The following is a 26,907-nucleotide window of genomic DNA, read 5'->3' on the forward strand; positions in this document are numbered from 1 at the left end:
CAATCTAAATCTCATGTTCAGGGAGGGAACCAGTCAAAAAAAAAAAAAAAAAAAAAACGAAAACACACCATTTTTGCTGATATCACATAATGAAATCATGATAGTTTATTATTTCAATGACAGCATATTTCAACCATAAACTGGGCAAAATATACAGAATTAATAATTAGGTCAATGTTCACTTTCAGGGTTTTTTTTAAATTAAATATATTAGATACAGTAGAACATTTTACAGTAACAATTTATATATGATTAAAATAAAAAGCATAGCGAAAACAACTACAATCATCTGTGTCTGAATCATGATAAAAACTTTGCCTCAGGAATCCACTTTTTGGGTTATGATGTTTGCCGTGACATCAAATCCTTTTTTTTTCTTGTGCACAACAGTCTCAGCATTACAGTACAATTAAACTGCTACACAGGGATCCGTTTACGACATATCAAGACTCAGGTGGAACCAGCTTTATGGAAGTGGATGAGTAAAGCATGTAAAAGCAGAATACTCCACACACCGTGGGCTTGTTTGCCCACAGGCGACGCTACCAACCTGATGTTGGCCACTACCCAGCATGCTTTTTATTTTCCTCTGCTCAGCAAAGGGAAAAAAAAACAAGGTCCTTAAATTTTGGAGCCACCTCAAGAAAGGTGATCAGTGCTCTGTAGTAAGTCTCATTCATCCAGAAGGTCCAGCTCTCCAATATGACTGGAAGCTGGAGTTATGGTATGGTTATATTGTAACATATAATGACGTCCCTTCAGTCTTTTCACGCAGTACAACAACACAAAAAGCAGGTAAAGGGGAATGCGGCTGGAAAAGGTCGTGAAGGGTCTTGGACAGAGGAACACATATTATCTTGACAGACATAAGTGCCTTTACTTGAAAACCAAGGCATTTATACAGGTTGCAGGAGCCTGGTGAAGCCAGGGGTGTGGGGCGATCAGTGAACAGCCTCCCACTGGCCACTGGGAGATAAGATGGACAGATGTCACACCGTTTCATTGTAACTTGATGAGGGAGGAATTACAGGCAGCACAAACAAAGACTGTCTCTCTCTGCGCCTCTGGAGCTAGAGGAGAAACAAGGAGAGAGTTAGAGAAAATAAAAGCAGGAGTAAGAGAAACAGGAAAATATGTCACGGTGGTGACACGATACGGTAATCATGCAAATTTAGTGAAAACATGTAAATACACCCCACCCTGCCTCTCACCTGTTGCACCCATGCAGGATCTTAGCACCTTGTAAGAACAGCATCGAGAACAGAAGCTGTTGCCACAGTTACTGCAATTCCTCTGCAACAGAAATAGACATCAGGTTGGGACTTGTGCCATTTGAAATCTCTCACCACCAGAATGAAAATATGGTCTGTGGCATAATATAATGCTTAATTATGTCCCTAATTTTTGTAAAGGTAGGTTGGCAATCTCACCCTTTTCTTCAGCACTGAGAAGACAGCACTGCAGTTGGAGCAGTTGCCTGTGGAGAGACAGAGAGGGAAACAGAGAGAGAATAAAAAACACTGCCATAAAATGTATCTGTACACAGAGCTGGGAGAGTTTGTTCGTCACAGGAGTGGACTGAGAAATAAGCGTGGGAGCAGACTGACCTGTGCTGGCGGTGGGGTAGCGCTTACGCAGTTTCTCGGTCAGCTTGGACACCTTGGCGCGTATTGGTTCGTTGCGACTCAGGAGGCCGTTTTCGGAGACGGTGTCATAGTCTGGAACTCCCAGAGGCCCGTCGTCATCCTCCTGAGGGAGAGTAGGGAAGTGAAAGAGGGTGGAGGACAAAGAGAAAGACAGAAAGCAACAAACTGTTACATGTACAGTAGTTCATCATGGACCTGTTGCTTTGGTGTATTCCAGGAAACCAAGCCAAACCATTAGCCCAACAGGTAAACCAGATGAAATATATAATAAAAAATTCATGTGGCCCAGCTAAGAGATGTTAACTACACACAGCTGTACTCCATTTGCCATACACAGCACACCCAGCCACCAGTTAGCATAGCAATGAAAAGCAACCACCTACCAACTGTATCTATACAGATGTAATAATCTCACTTATGCCTCCCATAGTCTTTCTCCACATTTTATAATAAGGCATATTCCCTTATTCTGGGGGAAAAAAACAGGTCAATATGACCGAATCCACTGGGAGATAAAAACCACTTCATGTGACACCAGCAGGAGGGTACAAAAGGACCACAGAGTAAGAGGACAAAGAAGAACAGAGCAAATTTCTAGAGGAGGATGAGGAGGATGAAGGACCAACAAAACCAGCCACCGCTTTACAAACAGGGCACTTGGACGAAGGGGCACCTTGTTCTCCGCTCGCTTGCGGCTGAAAGCGTGCAGCCAATTAACAGAAGGCAACACCTGCATTGACAACACACACTGTCAATCAAGTAGTAAAATAATTTTTAAAGGCTACTAATGCATACCAAGTAATGTAGACATCACATATTCTCATATAATAAAGTTTGAAATTAGTCTTTGCCTCTGTGGCGCAGAGTACATACATGCATTTATAAAAAAAAAAAAAAAAAAAAAAATTAAATAAAAAAAAAATCCATGTGTCAATAATGACAAAAATGACATGGGAGAAAAGCTGATCCAGGTTGCACAAGAGCCAATGTAGGAAGAAAAAAACAAAATTATGGAGCTAGGGGAGTAGGGGAAATATTCACTGAAAAAACTCAGAATTTCTGAGATTAAATTTGTAAATTTGCGAGAAAAAAATGAGATATTCTTTGAGATTAATGTTGTAAATTTACCAGAAAAAAACTCACAAATTTATTTAAAAAAAAAAAAAAAAAAAAAACTTCTATACTATCACATTTAGTAACAAAGAAATACTTTTTAGCCAAGAATCACAATATTATCATCAGCATCCCGACTCTGGGGAGATATTGTCATGACTTGGACCTTCAGAAGAAAACAATATTGTGATTCTGGTTTAAAATCACCAAGATTTCCTTCATACTAAATCCAATTGCAAACTACAATGTGATGATGTCATCAACTGCAGGCATGACACCCAGTAAAGTGATGGCATCAGCAGTGTGTGGTTTTCCGAGTTTTTTTCTCGTAAATTTGGGACTTCACAATCTCCAGATTTCCAAGTTTTTTCTATTTTTTCTGAATATTACCGTCCTCCCCTGGCTCTCTAAATGTTTTTTATACGCCGTCGTACAGATGCGTCTGCTCTTTGCTCATGCAAAACACCAGTCGTGCTGAATACAAGTCCCGCTGAGAGGATGGAGCACCTCTTATAGTCACCATTAGAGACAAGTTTACAACAGGAATTATGGGCCTACACATTTGGAATGTAACATATCAGCACCGCCTTTGCAACAATGACTCTTTGTTGCCTTCTGTAAGAAGCCATGCCGGGGAACCTCGACATGCTGGCAGGAGAGAGCAACGGCATGGATGGATGGATGGATGGATGGCGATGGTAAATCCACTTACCACTAAGACCAAAGGGGTTTCCTTATCAGGGAGCAGAGTAACAAACAAGAACAATGTCATCCACAAGCACTGATATTAACTACTGCAGGTGGATCAACTATTGGGGTATGATCAGGTATGATTGTAGCAAGGCACTTAAGATCGTTGCAAGTAAGAATTTTCATTCTCAGAAACCATTTGCACATGTGGATCCTAGATTTGAATTCAGAGAAAATATTTGACTGAATTGGAATAGCAACTGCAAATTACTTTTGAATCAAATTCCCTGCAAAACGTGCATGAAATTTTACTGAAATACATGTACTTGAATGTACATGAATCACCTGGATGCCAAATTTTGCAGTGACTTCTAGCTATAGGCCTGGTGTAGCTGTTGCACAGTGTATGTACTATTTGCTGACAAAGAAACGTAACATTAACTTGGAAGACTATTTTTTTTTTTTTTTTTTTTTTTTTTTAAATAAGGTGTCTGACAAAACATTCCCTCCATGAGAATAAAATGTATTGGTCTAGCAAAGTGCCAGCTTTTAACTAAACAAATCTGAAATGGGAATATTAAGGAGGACAAGCTTGCAAAACTGAGGTTTGTATGATGGAAATTGTGTCTTTTGATCACCAGGATCAAACATGAAAAGCTGCCTTACAGCTGTTCTCATTGGTCACATAATCGCTGCTTCGCACAGCTTCACCATTTGTGATGCACGAGACAGGCATCTGATAAGCTGCAACAGCAAATCTGAATAGTTGTTATTGTGAAGTTGCATTGTACTCAGAATACATATTAAATAAAAAATAAATTTGAGCAAATATATGACAAGTTTGTAGCTTATATTCAATTCTTTCAAATATTAACATCTTCCTAATCAAAACAACACAACATACTTTCAAAAAGCAAGGAAATACCACATCATAAGGTCAATCCACAAGCACACAGCACATGTAGCACTGCTCCATGTGTCAAGCAGTTCCCTAAAAGCAAGGTTTCATGGTGTCAGTGTAGTAGCCTCTTCAAAACAGAGGGGGGCAACACTCACCTGCAGGGAAAGATTGTGCTCCTGAATGCAGAGGTCAGCAGAGGAAAAAACAGGAAGTAAGTCAATGAGCGTATGAGGCTGGGAAAGCAGAAGCAGTGGAGGCTGAATAAGAAGTAAACAACTGACTGATGATTTGCAAAATTCACCGACCACTTTTTATAGCCACCTTTGGCTGGATGGTGTGGTGGTTACCTGCCAGAGTGACTGGCACATGAAACATACTTCAAAATCTGCATGCTGCAAGTGTTAATTTCTTGTCCTAATTATATGTCTCACAATCATGAGGAAAAAGTGAGGGAGACAAAGAAAATCCGTCAGTTTCGTAATGGGTTCAAAACATTAAACCTCTGGAAATGGGAAGAAGTCAGAGGGACTGAATGGGCATAGATGCTATAAAAAGTAAAAGCACAGTATTGAAGAGAATTATAGAGGCAAAGAAACACTGATAGATTGTCACGTTTTTCATATGTAAGAAGCAAAGAAGTCAAGATATGAAAAGAGCAAAGTTTTATCATTACGGAGAGAAGTCTTTACCTCGATGGCATCTTTAAACTCATCGTCAGGCTCTGCCTCCTCAGCTTCCTCCACACTGCCAGGAGTCAGGTCCTACTCCCCACCCCCACCACATACATACATACACACACACACACACACACACACCAGAGAACATCATCATATACATGTATGGCAGAGCATGGGATAAACTACATAAGCAGCTTACCGTGCTGGTCACTTTTAATGTATGTTGTTGTGTTCCACTAACATCTACCCCCCACATGTCACACCATATATCCTTCACTCTCACACTTAACCAGTGTTTACAAGTTACTAAGGGACAAGTTACAGTAATCAGATAAGTATTTTGCACTATATAATTTTAATTCATAATCAGTTATTTGTTACTTTTAAAAACATTACTTTTGTCACCTTTTTATTTGAATCCATGAAACTAAAAAGAACATCTCATGCAGCGGGGGTACATGATGTATTCGTAATGAACTGGCAGATTGTTGACTTTTTTATTTCAATCATTCAATCAGGATTGTCACATGTAATCATATAAGGCACATTCAGAGTGAAATTTTAGCATTTTTCTAGCTGGAAAAAAAGTGTAACATGTAAGCTAGAAGTGTTGTGTAGTGCCAGTCATGCTGCTATGTTGTTGTTGTTGTTGTTGTGCCTGGTCTCTGGTGTAACAGGAAATGGGCGTGCATGTACTAACTTGCACCCCATAGCATTTACCCTATGCAAGCGTGGTGTGTTTTTCTACGAATGGAGAATACATCAATTCAAAGTGCTGCTCCTCCTCACCTCCAGACTGGTAGGTGTGGGGGTCCTGTCCGGCAAGCTGCTATGGTCCAGCTCCGTGTGTGCTTTCTCTCCCTCTGAAGCCTGGGCCCGGCCCAAGTAGAGCAGCCTTCTAAGATCCAGCACAACTGAAGCCACAGGAGAAACGGCGACATTTCATGTCAACTCTACATTTTTTGGCATTTCTGCTTTAGTGTCAGTAGAGAGACAAGAAAGGCAGGAGAGAGACAAGGGATGACATGCAGGAGAGGGGATAAAACCAGGGCCGATATGGCAAGGACCGATGTGAGCCACATGCTCCACCAGGTGAGCCACTGGGGTGCCCTGATGTCAAAACCTTGAACATACCAATACTAGTGTTTTTAGTATCAGTAGTTTTGACACACCTTGATAGCTCACTCTGTAACTCAAGTGTTTTTATTCCAATGTGGCTTCAGCAGGTATGTTTGAGTACTGAAACACTTCAAAGTGTGCTGAGCACATACATCTAATGATGCTTCTGGTCTTCCAACATCATACGCTCTCCTCCAGGCGACCCAGCCGGGGGTGATCAAGCCCCGGCTCGTGACCAGATGGCAACCTCACCTGACTACTCAGACCTCCATGGATCTCCTCTTTTCAGCCATAGCCACCTTGAGGCTCGCTCTGCCGCTTTGGTGGTTTTGCAGATGGCTGCCCTCTTCCTCACTCCTACAATACCCAGACTGCTGAAGCCCCTGCATCCGACCTCCACTGGGAGGCACCTTGCTCTCCAACCAGCTTGCTGGCAGCTGCTGACCAGTCCCTCGTACTTGGAGAGCTTCCTCTCAAAGGCCTCTTCCAACCTATCTTCCCAAGGAACTGTCAGCTCCAACAAAACCACTTGCTTGGTGGACTCGGACAGGAGAACCATATCCGTCCTTAGGGTGGTGGTCGCAACGTGGCTAGGGAACTTCAGTTGTTGTTGTGACTGAAGTGTTTTTATTCCAATGTGGCTTCAGCGGGTATGTTTGAGTACTGAAACACTTCAAGTGTCAGTCATGTTTACAGGTTAATCAAAATGAGAGCACAGAATCACACCATTGCATTTGTTGTTACAGCAAAAGACATTTCATACACTTCCTCCCATTTGAAATTAGTATGTTGTTGGGATGCTTTGTATTCTACTTGAAGGCTGCATGCCACAGTTGCAGTAAAACTCAGTGCTCATATTATTATGTAGCCCATATCTGAAATACTTAAAGGGTCTGTTTTCTGTGTCTGTGACTGTACAAAGTTTTAAGATTAGGGAGTGTGTGCTGGGATTTCTGATTTTGCTGTGGCTTTGAATCAAGAATCAAGAAAAGTGGAATTTCACTGCAATTGGTGTCAACTACCAAACTTATTCCTCTAACTTGCTATTGTGACATCCCTGTCAACAGGAGTGGGAAGTGTTGCATGGTCCATGTTTTGGAGCAAGTATCCGTGTTGCCACGTGACAGGTTGAACTAACCTCTGCAGAAGTCTCTGTTCCACAGGAAGAGGGCGCTGTTGAGCCCAGCTAGTACCCAGCCAACAGGAACCGTGTAAAGGAGACACATCACTATTACCAAGCCCCCATAGAATCTGAAGAGAGGGATTACAAAATTTAGGTCATATGCAGACATGGACACACACAAACACACAAACACAAACAAAAGCACATTTTTCAGTTTAAGTCATTCATCTGCTAATACATTACTGTAGAATAACAAACGTTGAGATCTAGCCCATAAACTCTTCATAATATAGTGAATGATATTAAAATATGGGATGATCCATGCAGCATGTTATCAAAAGATAATGACCAGGGTGGAGGCGAAGAAGGTGTTCCTCCACTAAGGTCATTATTTCTTGATTACAGACTTTCATCAAAGTGGATTATCCTGTTCATTATGAAGACTCGTTTAGTGGTCTACATGCCAACATGACAGCAGTAAAAGAAAACAAAAAACGATAAACCTTTTTTGGAGGCTGGGCGGTGCCGTCATGTTTACATTTCAAGTTTGCCAAGTGGCTGAGTTAGTCAGGTTGTCGCCAGTCAGCTACTGAACTGACCTCTTTCTGTGTGTGCAGCGAGCTTTAAACCCAAATCACACAACAGCAAGACTTACTTTGGTGAAGCATTTATTTGGCATGAAAAGGTATACTGACGAGGTCACGGCATGACAACAGACTGACTTACTGACTTACTGAGAAATGATGTCCTGCAGAAAGCTTTAATTGATCAATCAGAATCAAGTATTCAACACAGCCGTGTAATAAATGTAGAAAAATCTATGAGCTGCTACACCTTGCATGATACTGTCTGTGTGAATGTGTGTGTGTGTGTGTGTATGCATGCTGATAGTGTGCATACCTAGATGACTTAGAGTGACTATCCCAGTAGAGGACTTTATAAACAGATTCTGCTGACAGGCAGGCGGAAGAAAGTATGTCATCCAGCTGCTTTAACCTGTTGAAGACCAGACACACATAAGCGTGCTCACAAACACACCCACATACTCAGTCACTCAGTCAGTCCAATGACACACAAATTGGTATGATTTACTCCATGACAAATTTTACATCATGCCACAAAAGTTGTGAACATTACCAAGTCCTATGACAACGCTGAGACTTACTTTCAAGCAGTCTATATGATATGATTTTTATTGTGGTGCCCTTTATGGCAACCTCCACCCATCTGCTAATCCAAGACATTTAAACAAAGGCATTATTTGCAAACTGTATTTCATTTAGATCTGGCACTTGTGTATGCAAGGACAAGCACATGCTCAGTTTCTCACACACTCGCACACACAAACACACACCCCACCCCTGAACTGTCTGTCTTACAGGTCTTTGACTTCCAGCATCGCCTCCTGTTTGGTGAGATGTACTGTCTGCAGGTCTCTGCGGTGAACGGCATGATAGCGCCTCCTCTGGAGCTCAGCGTCTGAGGCCCCGCCCCCACACCTGTCCTGCAGGTAACCCAGGGCAGCAGGCACAGACACCCCCAGCACACACACCAGGAACCAGCCCACTGATACAAGAGGCAGAGAGAGCGAGTCACTGAATTATTCAGAAGCCTCTTTTAGAATACCATAACAGGGTAGAGCGATGTTGGCACTTTGATGTCATCTTACCTTCACTGACAGTGAAGAAGAAGATATTGAGGAGTACACAGACAAGCAGAGAGCACAGGGGCATTTTCCACCTGAGAGACAGCAAATTAAATGTCATTACTCAAGACTAATGGTGATTTTTCCTCAGTGAGTGTCTTTACAAGCATATGAGTCATTTACATGAAAACATGTGTGAACAGTTAATTAATTTCTGCATATCCCAGTAAAACACATTCAGGTTTCTCACACTCAGGATGTGGCTTTATACTTGTGCTAGATAATATATCGAAATCCTACCGATGTTGTGATATATGTTATGAAACTATATATCATCTGGGATTTCAGGTATTATAATATCGTGATGTGGTGTAAGTGATGTCTTTCTCTGGTTTTAAAAGCCACATTACAGTAAGTAAATGCAATTTCTGCATTTACTAGGCTCTCCTAGTTGTTGTATTATTTGTCTCTACCTGCTTAGTCATCATATTCACATTAGTGATGATTATTTAGCAAAAATCTCTTGTGTGTAAATATCTTAGGAAAGCACAAATAGTCATCCCTACAATATCTTCACAGACATCAAGGTATTTGGTCAACGATATTGTGATATTTGATTTTGCCCATATCACCCAGCCCTAGTTTATCCCTATTACTGTAAGCAGAATATTGCACTAACAGGCAGCAGCTCATAAAATGAATATCTGAACATCCAAAATACAGACAAAATATTATTCTGCATGTTAAAATGCTCACTGGGAAGCTCCTTTGCTTTTGAATAGTCCAATATAAATGCACTTTAGCACTGTTACTACTGCTGTTACTCAAGGCTAACAGCATGTACTTTGTTTGATGTTCAGACAGATCACAAACAAACACATCCTGTATGGATACACACCCAAGCAGGAAGCGGGTCAGCTCCACTGCATCTATAACCGGCTCCAGAAACAGCACCATTCTCTTGTAGGACACGACCATGTTGAGGAGGTCAAAGTTCGGGACAGACCGGGGGCTCCCCAACTCAGAGGCATCCGGGGACCCAGGGGTCTCCTTGGAGGACATTTGCATCAGGTCCCCCCGTTCCCCTGCCCCCTGTGAGGGGTCCTGGGACGCCGCACTAGGCATCATCATTACTGTACAGCTTGGGAAAGAGAAACGCAGCTCGGTGTCAAAAAGTAAGATAAATACTAAACTTTTTCATGTCAAACAGATCCACTGGACCACCAAGTATCCCAAGGAAACCCTGTGATCAGGTATGGCAGATAAGTACAAAATGACACTCTCTATCCTGTAGGGGGGAATAGCGTGAAACTGGTAATGAAGTCAATCACGCTTGCTCACACACTCTCTCCCATTGTAATTCTAATGAGGTTCATGGTAAACAAATTGAACTCGTGCTAATTTTACTGTGAACAACGTGCAGAGAAACCCCGGAGGGATGGGAAATGTCACATCTACCTGAGTCAGACACACAAGCACTGTCAGGAACAATGAGTGCGGTCAAATATTTTGGCCTGCGAGATGTTGGCAAACAGGAAAGTTAGCTTGAGTTGGCTTGTTGAGCGGAGGACAACAAAGCGTGACGTGCCGTGTGCGAGGACATTTTTCTGATGTAATCCGGCTGAGATTACCTGACGAGAATGAAGCCAAAACCTCCAGCTGGGTGTCCGACAACCAAGTTGATGCTGACAGGAGCTAAAGGCGTAGCTAGCGAGTCCCACCGAGATCATTTGGCAGAGGGGGGAAGAATCGGCTTCCGAAACGAGCCGGTCAGCCTCCCCGCACACGCTCACATGACAGCAGCCCCGGCTCCTGCGGTGGCATCTGCGCCTTAAAACGAGCCTGCTCACAAATCTCTGGATGTCTCGTCAAGAAAACTTCTGTCGACTATTCCGTTTCGGACGGCTGGTTATCGCAGCTATTGGCTAGCTGTGGTCTGAAGGCGCTTCCTTGTGTGATGCAGGATGACTAATCGATTGCGGAAGCGGATTTCCGATGTAGTCGATTACGGCCGTGAGGTTTTAGCCTAAAGTGGCACCAAATTTACAGCTCAGCTTGTACGAGTCAAACCCCAAATGAAAATATCTGCCATGACATTATTACTAGTCATTTCCATAATGTAATTGTTGCTTGCATTGCATTTGCAAAAAAAAAAAAAAAAAACATTGGCGTTTGTAGGTTTACTGCAAAAAGCATCGTCAAAAGTTGAATTAAAGATAATTCGATCAGTCGATCAGTCGATAAGTCTTTGGCTGTTGGGCTGATCAAGTCATTCACACTAGGGAGGAGTTGAATTCAGGGACCAAAGGCACTCCAAAAATGTCCCCCCAAATATTGCTGGAATATATTAGCAATTCAATAGCAAATTCAATATCTGTCCCCCCCAATGTTGAAATGGTGGTTTTGGCCCTGGTTGAATTTATTATTTATTATGATTGTTGTTAGAAACATTTTATGATGCATTTTAAACTTGAAATTTATTTACTGAAATGTATGTTGAAATTAAGACATATATGCTATATGCATTTTGGCAAGTGAGAAGCACTTTCCACTGCAAGTGCTGACTCTATTGAAAAGATAACACTGAGCTGACATACTGTGAGTTCAGCCTGTATTGTTTTCTTTGTTTGAGTCATGAAGGACATGGGCGCTGTGGGCTTTTTACTAAATGAAGAAATACTCTGTGAATCCAAAGACTCGGGTGAAAACCTCTGCTTCAGTAGGGAGCAGAATGTTTCCTCCGTTTTCAAAATGTGGAAATGTTTCTGCCTCTTCAGGAGATTCCCTGATCTACTGAAACTTTTTAAGAAATAAAGACTACATTCTTTATTATCCTGAAAACGTTCACATGTAGTTCTTTCTTCTGTCCATCAGATCTTCTGCCAGGTGAGGGGAAAACACCAAGGATTTGGACATTCTGTGAAAATCGTTACACCAGCAACAAGTTATTTCTGGGAAAGACTTAACACTTGTTTACCAAATAGGCCTCTGTTTTCTCCAATAGTATAGGAAGATGTTTGTGACTGAAAAGCCAATATAGCCCGCTTATCTATAATTAAAACTAATTCCCTCGTTGGTTCTTTGGCAATCTTCGGCAGGCCTTTACTTTGAACTGTGGCGTCAAATCACGTTGTGTTTTAATGGACAGGTGGTTTGGGCTTTTATGATCAGCCTCTGCTGTGAACTATAATCCTCTACTGGAGAGTCAAAGTGAAGTCATCTGCCTCTGGAACTGGTATGGATTCAGTGTCTTGCTCAGGGGCACTACGGCAGGGTGCAGCAGGTCTTTGTGACTGATGCGACTTATTCTTTTTGAAGTTTTACAGCATTAATTGCACTGATCAGAGGTGGCGCTCACACTGTCGTTGTATTTGATGACAATAAAGGCTTTCTATTCTATTCTATTCTATTCTATGTTCAAAAGTCTTGTTGTGTTAAACTGACAGGTGGATTTTTACACATTCACAGTGAATATATGAATAAAATTATACTGCGTTCGGGGAAAAAACAGATAATTGGAAAAAAAAAGAGAGAGAGAGAGAGAGAGAGAAAGTCACACCTGTAAGACACACACGCACGCACGCACGCACGCAGCAGCGCCTCCACGGCCACCTGAGGCAGCTGGAGTCAGTGTGCGGGCAGCAGCGGGGACTGTGGCAGCGGGACAGGCTGGCTGGCGGTGCCCGGACTCACAACAAGTCATTAACAGTCTCGTCTTGCGGCTCCACAAAGCGGCTCTTCATGGCCGCGGGGAGAGGAGGTTTGAATTAAACCGGCGGCCGCTCGGCGTTTGCTGTCACTGAGTCATTGCAGCAGGATACCAAAAGCAAAAGAAAAGAGGAGGATTTGCACAGTAATTACAAATACTGAGGGGACTGTCTGGAGTTTCAACTGCCTCAAGCGTCTGAATCTGGCGAGGTGAGTGATTTGACAAAGATGATGATGATGTGTGAAGTGGCTTTTCGTGTTTTCTTTGTCCTGTGTGTGTATGTGTGTGTGTGAAGGTTTTTTGTTTGTGCTTATGCAAATGCCTGCAGTCAGTATCCTAAACGCAGTTGATTGACAGTTATTATGCTTGGTGGTGATAAGGCTTCCAATGAGATGACAGTCTCTCTCTCTCTCTCTCTCTCTCTCTCTCTCTCTCTCTCTCTCTCTCTCTCCCTCTCTCTCACTCTGTAGATGAAGTCTGAAGGTGTGTTTGAGGGAGGTGGTCTTTTCACAGCAAGCTACTGTAACATCTGCAATGCCCAGCTCATCTCCGAGTCACAGCGCATCGCACACTACGAGGTGATACAAAACAATCAAACTACAGGTGCTCTCCACCTCTGCAGGTTACTCCTGGTTGCTCTGCAGGGAACTAGCAGGCTATGCATACTATAGCAGGTAGAGAAAAGCACAAATACAGCCACAGGGTGAGGACGTCTGATGCTGTAAGGCACCTTTGATGAAAGACTCCACAGGCATAAAGTGTGCAGTAGATGTGTTTCTTGGCAATCTGCATATAAATTACAAATTCCAGGTCTCATATCAATAGTTTGAAATCACTCTTCAATGACATCTGTATGTGTTCTAGCTTAGTTTCCACCTATTTCATGATGTTGCCACAGAAAAGACGGCTATCTATCTATCTATCTATCTATCTATCTATCTATCTATCTATCTATCTATCATAATGTTTTACTGATTTTTCCAGGTATTCATTACTTTATGAGCCCTAAAATCCACTGTGTAACATGTCTGAGTGCTTTCCCCTGTGGATTCTCCTCTCTCAGAGCAGGAAACATGCCAACAAGGTTCGTCTTTTCTACATGCTTCACCCCGAAGACGGAGGACCACCCTCCAAGAGACTGAGATCTGACAACCCTGTGAGTGTAGTGTGGATGTGAGTGTGCTGGCGTGTGATAAAGTAGGTCAGGAGCTCCTCTGGGACTCATCTCACCTCTGAACACCAGAGTCCAGGGTGCGAGAGAAAGGTGACATGCCAGCAGCGCTGAAAAATGTCTGTCAGCAGAGAAAATCAGTTAAGAAATATCTTCCACTTCCTCTGCTCATTGGGGAAGTGGAAACAGAGACGCACTGCCTCCTCCACTGTGAGAAGTTCTCCTCACTTAGAGAGCTGCATTTCAAAGAAATAAGTAGTAAAAAGCCAAATTCCCCCACACTGAGTGCTGAAGAGAAGCTGTCAGTTCTCCTCAGCTCCTCTAGCAGCCAAATATGTCTCTGCCTGCCACAGCCTGAGGGACTCACACACTGCAGGATCATCATTAACTGGCTCCTAGTAATTAACTATATATTGATTAACTGTGTTAAATTGTATGAATATTGTAATGTATATAATCTACATAAAATATATATTATTAACTGTTCTCGTGAAATTCTTTGGCAACAACATGTCATAATTGTTCATGCCAATAAAGTAGAATTGAATTGAATTGAATTGAATTGAATTGAATTGAATTGAATTGAATTGAATTGAATTGAATTGAATTGATTGAATTGAACTGAAATGGGGTTGCAGCATATGTGTATAAATTAGAGTAAACAAGAGGAGTGACTAAGCTCAGATTTAGTCTGTTATGATGCAGTAATGACATCAAAGAAATATACAGGCCTGATCATCAGGGAATATTAATCAAGTAGGCATCTGAGTGTCGCCAGTGAAGCCTTCTTCTCTGTCCGGCCGCTATTCATTTGAGACTAATCAATACTAGTGACGGTTAATTTGATTTTGGGAAATTTTACCTGTTTGCTTTCATGTTAAGTGTTACCATGTAATCATCAAAGAGACACACAGGGGAATAGGTTGTTTACTTTTAGAAGCCCCACATACATGCTCTCCTCTAGTCATTTTGCAGCAAACACATTTTGTACAGCTGTTTCACCCTGATACTGTCCTGTCAGTCATCAGTGGAGACAAAAAGGGGTCTGCTTTGTAAATTTCTTGTTTTCTGTCCTACATTTTGGTTCCTCTTCACTTCCTCACTATTTTCATTTTCTCCCTCTTCATTTCTTTCTAACCTTAGCTCTCTGTCAGTCTCCTGTCTTGTTTTCTGCCTGTGCTTTCTGGTTTACATTTTAAAGAAGAGCAGATACTCTCAGCAGCTTTGGCAAAGTGTGTACAGAGTTTCAATGCACTGCCTCAACAAACTCTCTCTCTCTCTCTCTCTCTCTCTCTCTCTCTCTCTCTCTCTCTCTCTCTCTCTCTTTCTCTCTTTCTCACTCGCTCTCTCTAGGACAGTGCAGACAGTGTCATAGACAAAAATAAGTGTTGCACGCTGTGTAACATGTTCTTCACCTCAGCTATTGTAGCCCAGTCCCACTACCAGGGCAAAACACATGCCAAAAGAGTCCGACTGGTACTTGGTCCTGTGGCTGGCACTTCCCCAACAGGTAAGAAACACACACACACATGCGCACACATGCACACAGATACACATGCTCATTTACATTTCACCACACTTTTCATTTTTTTGGTTTGTCAGATTCCTTGCCCTGTCCGCCCTCATCGCCCCCTGTTGTGTCACCGCCTCCTGTTTGGTCTCCTTCCTGGACTCTGACCAGCGGGAAAGCAGTTTCTAAGTCATGCTGCCTGTGTGGGGCATGGTTCAATAACCCTGCCATGGCCCAGCAGCACTACGAGGGGAAGAAGCACCGCAGGAACGCGGCCAGAGCGCGTCTCCTGGAGCAGCTGGCAGATAGTCTGGACAGCTGCCAGAGCCCAGGTAGAGTGGAGGGAGGGCTGAGTCAATGAGGAAAAAGTCCTGTATTTTGAAACGACAAATCCAATCCATCAGTCAGAGTTTTCCCTTGTGATCAGAATTGATCAGAATTGGCCTCACATGATTCAGGATTGAGAGCCATACAGTATAGAGTGCACAGTACACATACACACACAGAGGGGAGGAACACTCAAATATTAAGTGCATTAGGTTTGTCACACCAGATGGCAGCACCACAGGATCATATTCGTTTACAGGTACCTGCCCTCTCTGCTGAAAATGGCTGATCCTGCTTATACAACACCACAAACTCCAGCTACATACAATTAGTGACCCCAAAGTCAGCACTTCCCCGGGCCACTCATCATTTCTGTATGCAGCCACTGCACATTGGAATGAGCAGGAAAAAGCCCTGAGATTGGACAATTTTGTGTCAGTCCATTTTTCAGTCTCTTACCGTGGGCATTTTATCAACATCGTGTTCCTGCTGTACTGGATGCATGATTATAACACCTATTTTCTCTCTAATCGGTGATATGTTTAAATCGCTTCTTCAATTTTATTTCTCCTATTTATGGTGTCTTTTAGTCTGCTGTTTATTTTTATCATCTCTGCTGTGTTCAGCGTCACAACCAAGCCATCACTGTACAGGAGAATTTGTTCTCAGTTATGTTAAAAATTGGTTAAAGGCAGACTATGTAGCTTCAAACAGGAGGGCTGAAGAAGAGTAAAACCCTTAAGGTTCATGCAAATAACCCATAGAATCAATGTAACACATTTAAATGCCTGTCTTGAATTAAAAGTTTGGATGTCAAATGTGAACAAAAACATAAACAATTGGGTGACATGATCTAATATTTTGGATTTTGATGGAGTAAAAGGGTCGTATTGAACTTCCGAGGCATTTTCAAGTTTTAATCTTTTGAGCATTGAGTGGCATTCATCATTCTTTACCACGCTATGACAAGGGGGGCTGCCCTCCCTTTTAAAAATCTGCCATTAAAAAACATAAATGTCAGGTGAACTGTTATCATCAGTAGTGAGTTTCCTGTCATGCGTTGTGTTTGTTATGCAGGATTGAGGAGCTGTTACACCTGCAGAGTGTGCACCATGACCCTGAACTCTATCGAGCAGTACTACGCACACCTCCGGGGGTCCAAACATCAGAACAAGTTAGCCCCCTCTTCCTCCTAAATATCTAAACTGTGTTTGTGTGTGTCACTGTGTCTCATTCTCTGTTTCCATCTCTTTACACTCATCTATGTATCCAAGTACCCTGTTTGGCACTAAAAAGTCCTAAAATCAAAACGCAGTGAGATTCATGTGGCCAATGAGACGTGGCCCGCTCCATTGACATTCACTGTAATAGGAAAGGATTGCCACAGCAATAGACCAAACCAAATACATTATTTCAACTTGGTGGGTTGCCAGTTTGGTAAAAACAGGCAACAGTTTGTGGGGGATTTGGGGAATTATGGGAAAGCAAGCCCACTAGGCACCATCTCAGCGTGGTGTCTGACACAACTGCTAGGTTGTGCACTTGATCAAGACACAGTAATCACATGCAGAGGGGTGTGTAAGAGACAGAAACAAGAAAACTGTCGGTCCCGTCCACAGAGGTGTGCTGGGAATAAACAAAAGAGTGAGAAAAACAGCTAACCTAGCATCTTTTCTTGCTTCTAATTTCATATTCTTCCACTGGTTCGATCTCTAACTACAGTCTGCTTAATGGAAAGTACAGCAGGGGCTGTTTGGTAAAGGAAAACAAATTAAAGTCAGCAAGCAGATCTTTACAGGGCTTCACTCCTTGTATTGACTGCTCTCCTCCCATTCAAACCTGCTGGATCTTCAATATATAGCTACTCTAATGGAAATGGGTCTTACGATATAAGACCAAACTAGTTTTGTGTCTTTATCTAAAATAATGTAGAATAATATCCCACCCCCAGATACCATCAAGGTTATTTTTTGTTCTAGATAAAGGTTTTGTATATAGATCAAAGGGGTTGTTTTTTTGTTCTAGAAATATCACAATGAGTTATCTCATATCCCTCAATCATACATCTCTTGTTGTTTACAACTCTTAGTATCCCTGCCTTTAGCCTCTAGTTTATGGGAAAAAAGGCCAAGGCTTTGAAATCAGTCCACGATCTGATCATCCCCACTGTAGTGCCATCACACTGATGTTTGTTAAGACACTTTTAAGGGAGAGCTGAGACTTCCCTTGGGTAAATGTCAAACTTCATCATGTCTAAGGAGCCACAGTTACACTCAGTCCATTTGGCCAATCCAAAAACTAGATGGAAGATGATAAGGGATAAGTCCTTCAAAGTCTATTGACTTTTTAACAATCTGCCTGGAGAGTTTAGGCAAGTATCACTTTTACTCTTTTACATGTGCTTTCACATGACCCATTCTTCATTTAATTTTACTTCTGTGTTTTATGTTAGCCTACTTTGCACTTTGATTAGTTGTTATTTCTTTGTAACTGTATCAAAAAGTATTTTTCAAATGAAAACAATGATTATGTATACAGGAGATAAAGTTACTTAATAGCATTCCTACTGCTGTGCGCTGAAGGATTAATTTTAATGTGCATGCAGGAGTAATTTATTCCCATAGTTTGTTAATTGTTCCCACAAGAGCAGGTGTGTTCATCCACTTTTCTTAATCTGCACTTAGTGAAGTTCATATACACATTCACTCATTTATGATGGCATGATAATTGTCAGAGTGAGGACCGATCTGATCCAATGTTGGTATCGAGTGCCGATTCTGACTCTTTGGATTCACTCATCAGATACTGTACTGATGTTACCAATTCACGTACTGATCGAGATTCCATAGACATTTTTATGAATTACTAGTGTGTTATAATACAATTTTAAGCCCATAACCAAAATGCTGTAGCACGTAAACAGTAATTAATCAGTTCTACAAAAAATTTCCTGCAGTGCCCATATTTTTTTCTTTTCCAGAATTATATGTGTTTGCTGTTCAGGCGGCGCTTGCACTGGACCACTGAGCTAGTAAAAAGCTTAAATGATGAAATTGACCAAACTCAGATCTGGAAGCCTAAACAGGATGTTGTCATGCTTTCCTGCGGCTCCTGCTCCCATACCAAAACTGAAATGATGATCTCTGGCTCCTGTTCCTCTGCCCACTTGTATGTGTTGTAACATATTTTAGACATTTTTTTTAGGGTGCACACAGTTTGTGTTGCTTTTCTAATTGTTGCTACGAAGTGCATTAGCAGTTTACAACAGCCTCATGCAACCATATACATAATAATAACAACAATACGAAGAACAATAATAAGAAGAAGGATATAATTATAATCATATTCAAGAAAAAAGAGCTCTGATATCGGTACTCGTATCAGCAGATATCCAAAACCAGATACTGTAATCTTGTCAGACCTGAAGAAAAGTGGATCGCTGCATCTCTAATAGTTGTGCTTTTTTTGCAGCTTGAAACAGAACCAGAGATGTGTTAATGCAGCTGTTCAGTGATCCTAGAGATCCTCTGTGGAGCCACGGCCACGTGCGTGAGCAGCATCACGGTCGTCAGCATGTCATGTTAGTGATGGAATTGTGTTATGTCACAGTGAACACTTTGTCTTGGTAACGATGGAACTTCAGGACTTTGTCACAGTGGGCTGTCTGTGATGTCACAGCGAAATGTAAATGTCACAATCTTTTGTCAAGAAATAATACTTACATGCACATTAATTATCTCAACAATAACAATGATAATAACAAACAATAATGCAATAGCAATGTCAGTAATATATCCAGATTGATCAACCGATCATTAATGTGCATGTAAATACAACTGTTTGTAATAGAATCAATTAAAGCTCACGTAAACAAATATGGTGTCACAGAAACTTTGAAGAAATTCTACACTTCTGTTCTAAAATCAGATGAATCATCCAGAGAAAATGAGTTTTGTACAAACTTTAAGTTACTGAAATCTGTCCCCGAAGAACAATGTGGAGATGTATTGGTATGAGACATTAAAACATGTTGCTACTTCATCTGTGTCTCCATTCATTGACTCAAAGTTTTCAGGCATCACACATGACAGCCCATCTATTGAAAATGAAGATTTGAGCTGAGATGGAAGAGTATGAGAGAAGGACATTGGCACACAAAGACAGGGAGGTTAGTCTGGGCATTGAGTGCCAAACTGCTTTTCACACACAATTTGCTCTGAGGACCATTAGGCATATCTGATTGCACCCACCAAACCAATTACCTTTCAGCCAGAAAGTGAAGATGAATGTGTGTGTGTGTGAGCATGAGGAGGGGTCCATTAAGCTTTCAACCAAACCGACACTGACATCCTCAAACAGCCATTAAGGGCTTCATAGAAACACTTAGGAGTTCCCCCGGGTCATGGGCAGCAACAGGCCAAACTCAATTATACAGCTTCAGCTTGTCAAAGCCTGGACGAGGTTGCTCTCTGAACCTTTAAAGGACTGCCATAACTCGGGTGCCATTCATAAAACTTCTTTGTTTTTCGATGCTCCAGTGGTTCCTGATCAAATATGATTCCATAGCATTGGCTCAAACACAGCTGCCATTTCCAATACTCAATCTTGTTCAAGTGCTTTTGCTCCATACTTGTTCTGTGTTTTTGAAGTTAGCCTGTATTTCTGACTTCTCTACCATCGTGTTGGTAAATACAGCAACTGCACTGACTGTGTTCAGTTTGCAGCAGAAAAGGGACACTGGAGTTTGCGACTCATACTCGAGTCACACTTAGTCACATTCAAATAAACTTCAGACTTGACTTGCAACTCGTCCCTTGTGACTCCATCAGACATTAACTCATGAACAGTAAGCGTCTTTCCTTGATCAAACAGGCACTGTGTGTGAGAGTTACTGGAAAAAAAAGTTATGTATGTAAGTGTGAGTGTGTGTGTGTGTGTGTGTGTGTGTGTGTGTGTGTGTATTATTTATCCCTCCACCCTTCATCCAGTGACGCATCTCTACATGCGCCTACTAGTGCCAGTCTCTAGTTTGTGACATCAAGTGATATAACACAGCAGCGGCTTTGGTGGCAGTACCACACATCATGGCCCTCAGCTACAGGGAATACAAAGTCCTTGGATTTAACAGATAGTCTGCAACGTGCAAAGAATGTGGTGGGAAAATTAAAGATGCTGGATCGAACACACTGAACTTCATAAGGCACCTGAAAACACACCCGAATAGGTTTGTTTACTTGACTTCAGCGACAGTGCAATGTCACTGTTGTTGACGTCTCCGCGAAGTTGCTCTGTTCACATCAACACGTGTTTCATTTAACATTCATGTTATAATTATTTAAGACGGTTGATTTGCTACATTGGGTGGCACTTCTCACAGTAAAAGTTGTACCAGACATTCATTGCAGTTAGGCTGACAGATCAGTTTAGATGGGGCCCAATGCCCATTTCATGATTTCATGAGCTGGAAAAAATACTTGGTAAGTTCCCCAGAGTTAGAACTGTTGCTGGCAATTCCAGTTACATAAAATATATACATTGTTTTGATTTTGATGTTTATCTACAGGTTCAAAGCATTCAAGAAAAGAAAATCTAGGGTGGCCAGTGACAGCAGCTCAGAGAAACAGAGCAGTCTTGTGTCTTTTTTTTAATGCAGAGCAAAAATGTCCATCTTGTGTTTGTTTGGCAATGAGTTTATAGATCTAGTTTAGAAAAGATTTTCCCCTTCACCAGAACAAAAGTTATATTGCTTTCAGTCTCCCCTACTTGAGAGCTGTCTCATCTCATTGTCATTCTCTTTTGTTTAGAGACAAAAAAAAAAAAAAGGTTTAAATTGAAAAAAAAAAAAAAAAGCCAAGACCAAACAGAAATTGTCAAGTTGGACTCAGAGGGTTTTTTTTGTTTTGTTTTGTTTTGTTTGTATGTTTAAAAGAGAAAGAGAAATGTGTAGTATCAAAGCAGAGGACATTTTAATGCCTCAAGTGGCATTCATCTTTTTTTTTATATTTGCAGTCTTTGTTTCTGTGAAAGGCAGTTGAATTTATTGGGTTGAACGTTTTGTTGAAAACACATGTATTGTGTTTTTTCCACTTCTGAACTACAGTATATATTGTTCTTTAACGTTGCAATATGTGGTTCCCCGACACACCCGATGTAGGACAAGAACTTAGACTTGTATTTGGTGACTTGTGAACATTCCTAGTTAGCAGCTCAAATATGTTGGCCACAGTCATCATCGATTTCTAATTCTGGAACAACCAGGATAAAAAAAAAAAAAAAAGCTGAATCTTCAGTTACGGACATGCGTACACGGCCCTCAGCCTCTTTGAAGGCAAGCTCTCAGGGAACAGCACTCAGCCAAGATCCTCTCATCCTTTTGTGCTTTCTGACTTTGGTCCATTATAAGATGCTATAACACGTGACGTGACTCTAGTAAGCTTCTTGTAAAAAAGCATTGTTGAACAAAATGCATTTTTGTAGACTAGAAGTGAATAAAGATTTATTCTGATATTTATTCCCCTAGGCTTTGCTTTCAAAGGGATTCTAGTGCAACAAGCCAGAACTGTTTCATTTATTTATTTATTTATTTACACATTTGACACTGGATACCTACATTCCAGTTTCTGAGATAGGTGAAGACTATTTTGATTTCATTGTCTGACCTTACTCAGGCTGCAAGAGTACATGGATTGGAACTACAGCAGATGGAGGACAGAGCAAGAGAGAGAAGCAGAGGAGACACAACTTGTAGCAGCAAAGCTAAAGACTTTTGAATTTTAAAAAAAAAGCTGTTGCGTTTACCGACAGACACCATGGAAGCAAAGTCAGAATTACAGCCTTTACTGTAAAACCAGACACCTCCTCTCTGAAGACATTAGGCCACTTCTAGAGAGACTAAACAGGGATGCTAGTGTTGAAACTCTGCTTGATGTCCTTGAGAGCAGAGATATGAGGATTTTAAAAGTAAACCTTCAAGCATTCAGACAAAGAGGTGTGAAGGAGCAAGAGACACACTCTCTCTCTCTCTCTCTCTCTCTCCCTCTCTCTCTCTCTCTCTGCAAAGACAACGGAGACACAACGGATCAGCAAAATAACTATTGAACTCTTTCACAAAGCTGGTGTCTCTGGCCTACATGTCGTGTTTATATCGTAATAGGCTTCATTTATTTGCTCATCTTCTCTTCATCACATTACCATTTAACACATCAGCAAATTTGTTCTGGTCTCAGGGTTAAAACGGCTTAAAAATCCCTTCCCCTCTGTTCCCTCCTTGCTCAGCCAACTTAATCTTTTTTCTCTTCTCTTCTCTTCTCTTCTCTTCTCTTCTCTTCTCTTCTCTTCTCTTCTCTTTTCTCATCTCCTTGTTATGCTCTCTTTGGCATCATGTCATAGTTTTCTTCCTGACAGCTCAATCTTTCTCCTAAAAGCGATCTGTAAACTCCTCATTAAATATTCATTTCGGCTGAATGTCAAGTTGTGATATGGCTTATCATCACCTGCAGTCTGATGGACAGGCCTATCATGGGTGCCTAATGTGAGGTTGGACTGGGCTTGCGGAACTGAAAGCAATTTGTCTAGAAAGTAATTTTTCCCTTACTTTCCTTCTAGACTCCGGTCCTCTCTGTGTCTTTTTCACTCTCTCTCTCTGTTTCCTCTCCTCTCTGTATTATTCACAAACACAAACACAGGCAAAGTGCTGTGATTCTCCTGGGGCGTTGTAATTTGAAACAGAAAGGAGCTGCTAGACACGGACACTCAAGGGAATTTTTAAAGCTGTAAAAAATGTCTCTTTTTTTGCCCCCTGTAATTTATTATTATAAATGCTGAAGGTGCTGTGAATCACTGAAGTCTCCATCTAAAATCCAAAACTGCTACAACAAAGGTCTTTGAGGATTGTCTGAAACAAATGAGCAGAGCTGAACTTAAGTTTAAAAATAAAAGCTCAACTGTCAAAGTGTTGTTGTTGGAGTCGTCCTGCCAGAGGCGTTCCTCTCCCACAGGACAGAGCAGCGTTATGTTCAGCAGCTCATGGGCCTCTTTGATGGGACCTGTGTTTACTGTAATGATGTGGAGCTTCCACATCAGCACCCTCCGTGAAGCACATTTCCTCTACCTGAGGACCCCATGTCTCCTCTGGCCAGGTGAAAGGGAGAGCCAGGGAGATTCACAGGAGGGGAATAGAGAGGACATAAAGAAAGCAGTGAGAACACTCCTGGATAAAGTTGTCCACCTCACTTTGACATTATCCTGAACTCTAACCTTAAAGCAACTACAAGGAACTTTCATTTTGTGTTGATTTTGGTGCCCCCTGTGGACAAAACCAGCGGTGTTTCTCAGAATGGAGACTGCATTTCCCATGAGTGCCACAGCCTCCTGTAGTAACAATCTTGAAGAAAGGCGTCAACACAGCGCATGAGAGGAGATGCTTCTGTTTACATCCTTGGACCATGCTAATCACACCCAACACTTGAAAAGTTGTCTTAGCATCACTGAAAAGGATAACGGCACACCAAAATGCAACCCAGTGAATAACTATATAGAAATAGCCAATCTTCTCACTGATGGTCTTGTTTGCTCATGTAGGTCAAATCGAGACATCAGAATTAAACTGAGACTGTTTCATAACCAGTTAAAAACTTTTTTTAACCAAACTGCTTTACTTGCTTGAGTTAACACTAACCTTAACCAACACTAATTGCAACCAGTGATTTGACTCAACACTGTTTTCATGTCAAAAAACTGACAAGTGTGAACAGGGCCCAAGGGCAGCTTCACTCCTATACACATAGAAACAGAAAGGAGAAGGTTATGGAAGGTGATGGAGTTAAGTGACAGCAAACCTTAATAACACAGGATATAGACTTCTTAGGTTATTCTAGCTTATTCTATTCATTTGCCAGGACCACAGAATTGTTTGCAGAAGGAACCATTTATTGGATCTGTCAATATCTCAAGATCTGTAATTTGTGCTGAAGAAGAAATTAAACACACACACACACACACACACACACACACACACACACACACACACACGTTTAATTATGTCACTCATATCACTTTGGGGGACATTACATAGACTTACATTCATTTTCTGGAGATGTACCCTAACCCCAACCATAACAGCTATGTACCTAAGCTTAACCACTGACTGCAAAAAGCAGCTTTTTCCAAATGAGGACACAGCCTTTGTCAACAGCTTTGGACAAGCCATGCCCAATTACTGGGTGTTAAGTCTGGTGTGTGTCCCTGAAGGCAGTCAAAAACAGACACGCACACACACACACACACACACACACACACACACACTTGCAGCTGCTAAACTGCCAAACCACTGATGTTCTGTTTCCGACTGCAAAGTTCATCCTGACTGACTCCTTAAACAGAAGGAAGCAATCACTGCCCACACACACACACACACACACACACACACACACACACACAACACCACCTCTACTACCCTGCTAACAGGTCTAATCAAACTGACAGGCAGGTAGGCAGTGACAGAAACTTGACTGTCTCTTGGGGCAAACTAATAATTCGGTTAAGCTCTAATTAAAACTCATTAGCAGCAGCATCAAATACACAAGAGTCACCTTAGTCACACATCTGTGATAATACAACAGCAGTGCAGCTTGAGCACATACAGAAGAGAAGGTATGAGAGGACACACTACAGAGAGAAAAAAAACACAATATTTTTCATTAAACTTTTGCCTTAGATGCTTTTCAGTTTTACCACACATTGTTTCACAGGGCAAACCAAAAACTTCTGAGGGGAATGCAATCAGTGGCGTATTGCATATTCGATGTGTCCTATAGGCTACTGTTGAAAGGATCGAGTGAAACTAGAATGAAACTGCTGACTCGACAGCTCACATTCCTACAAAGCAAACAGTGGGTGTGTGTGTTAGAGTCGCGGGGGAAGTGTGGACGAAGTTACCTGTGAGGCAAAACGGTGAAATCAGATAGAGAGTAAATCAATATCCTGCTCTTAGCTAAGTGTGTTTAGCTTCTTATTTGTTTTGCTGCAGAAAATCCATGTACAAGTGGCTGTTGTGCTGGCGGGGCAGAGTTGATTCACGGCATGGAATTGGACAGGACTGAGAAAAGTATAAAATGCCACATACAGAGGAAGATAAACAGTGCACTGGCAACTACTATTACAAATTTCTTGAACTAGAATTTGTGACTTACAATGTTTTCTGAACTATATTTGTGCTAAAAGTAGATTGAATTTAAGTTCCATACTAAAAATGTAAGAAAAGTTATGGTTAGGTTTTTGGCATATTTTTTTTTTTTTATTTGCAGTAAGTGCTCTATTGACATACAGTAGGATACATGCCAATACAGAATTAGTCTATCACTCACTGCCAGTCCTGGAGTGGCAACATATTAGTGCTGGTAAAATAAAATAAAATCAATCAGCAGTTGCATCAATGGTCCTGTATTCTTGACATTAATCGAGCATTTGCGCTGGCAGTATTTTATTGTGAAAAAGATAGACAATGATTTACTGTAAGCTTGTAATGGCACAGAGATCGTTATTGTCTCCACAGCAATTGTACCAATAGGTCGCTTATCATCTGCCACACAGGCCACTGCTGACGGCATCAAGAAAAGTCTGTTGTCAGCTCCTTTGCACAATGCCAACAAGTGGCTTCAGTCCAGACATCATTCACTCTGAGCAAGTGAAATTGTTAGTTTGGTTTGATTGCACAGAATGGAACAGGGGAAGAAATCGGTTGTTTCTCTCTTTACAGCTTGAGAGCTGCACCTGACTCTGTGAGGCTGCCAATCATTTGACTAAAGTGTAAATGGAGGAGCAGTTTGGCTTCATGGAAAGCGACCTGGGATCACTTTGTGATTTCTGAAATTAACATGCTACCCTGAGATGGGAGCTGAGATGAAAAGTAACCTGGAAACTAATATCCTGAGCTTGATATGGAAATCCAAATGTTACAACCTCAAGCGCAAGGTGAGTATTCAATACTTCCCCAGTCGATCTTATTGAAAGCAGTTCAATAAGGGATTTAGCCCTGCTTGCTCTTGTCCGTTTGCCAATGTTTGGGACTCTGACATTGGTCAGTCCACATGCACAACTTGACACAACTTGACAGCCTGAAATTCACATCCTGATGTAATTATTTCTAACCAAGTTTGCTTCATCTGAATTGCAGTTGCCCAAATTTATTTAAAAAAAAAAAAAAAAGATCTTGCAAAAATAAAATAAAAAAGCTTGAGTTATTAGAGTCCTTTCCCAGAAGCACTGAGTAAGACTGT

The 26,907-nt window shown here is 41.5% G+C and overlaps 2 protein-coding genes across 6 annotated transcripts; one reads left to right on the forward strand and one right to left on the reverse strand.

Moving 5' to 3' along the window:
- Window positions 1–86: 86 nt before the first annotated feature.
- On the reverse strand, window positions 87–10,891 carry zfyve27 (zinc finger, FYVE domain containing 27). Of its 5 annotated transcripts, none has more exons than XM_030058269.1 (14): window positions 10,546–10,891; window positions 9,813–10,055; window positions 8,939–9,009; window positions 8,649–8,835; window positions 8,170–8,265; window positions 7,285–7,397; window positions 5,817–5,941; window positions 5,040–5,111; window positions 4,506–4,526; window positions 2,320–2,376; window positions 1,608–1,749; window positions 1,431–1,477; window positions 1,212–1,293; window positions 87–1,070 (listed from the first exon to the last, which is right to left on the reverse strand). In XM_030058269.1, the coding sequence occupies exons 2-14, from the start codon at window positions 10,043–10,045 to the stop codon at window positions 1,000–1,002; spliced, it is 1,317 nt and encodes a 438-aa protein (XP_029914129.1). In that variant the 5' UTR covers window positions 10,046–10,055; window positions 10,546–10,891; the 3' UTR covers window positions 87–999. The 5 variants fall into 5 exon arrangements, with proteins under 5 accessions (XP_029914129.1, XP_029914145.1, XP_029914137.1 ...); XM_030058285.1 differs by lacking the exon at window positions 2,320–2,376 and adding an exon at window positions 3,472–3,492; XM_030058277.1 differs by lacking the exon at window positions 4,506–4,526.
- A 2,202-nt stretch (window positions 10,892–13,093) lies between these two features.
- Window positions 13,094–19,145, forward strand: LOC115362335 (zinc finger matrin-type protein 4-like). The gene is made up of 6 exons (XM_030056227.1): window positions 13,094–13,201; window positions 13,687–13,779; window positions 15,148–15,304; window positions 15,397–15,636; window positions 16,709–16,805; window positions 19,103–19,145. The coding sequence occupies exons 1-6, from the start codon at window positions 13,094–13,096 to the stop codon at window positions 19,143–19,145; spliced, it is 738 nt and encodes a 245-aa protein (XP_029912087.1).
- The last annotated feature ends 7,762 nt before the right edge of the window (window positions 19,146–26,907 follow it).

Source organism: Myripristis murdjan, chromosome 1, assembly GCF_902150065.1.
Source record: "Myripristis murdjan chromosome 1, fMyrMur1.1, whole genome shotgun sequence".
NCBI classification, from domain to species: domain Eukaryota; kingdom Metazoa; phylum Chordata; class Actinopteri; order Holocentriformes; family Holocentridae; genus Myripristis; species Myripristis murdjan.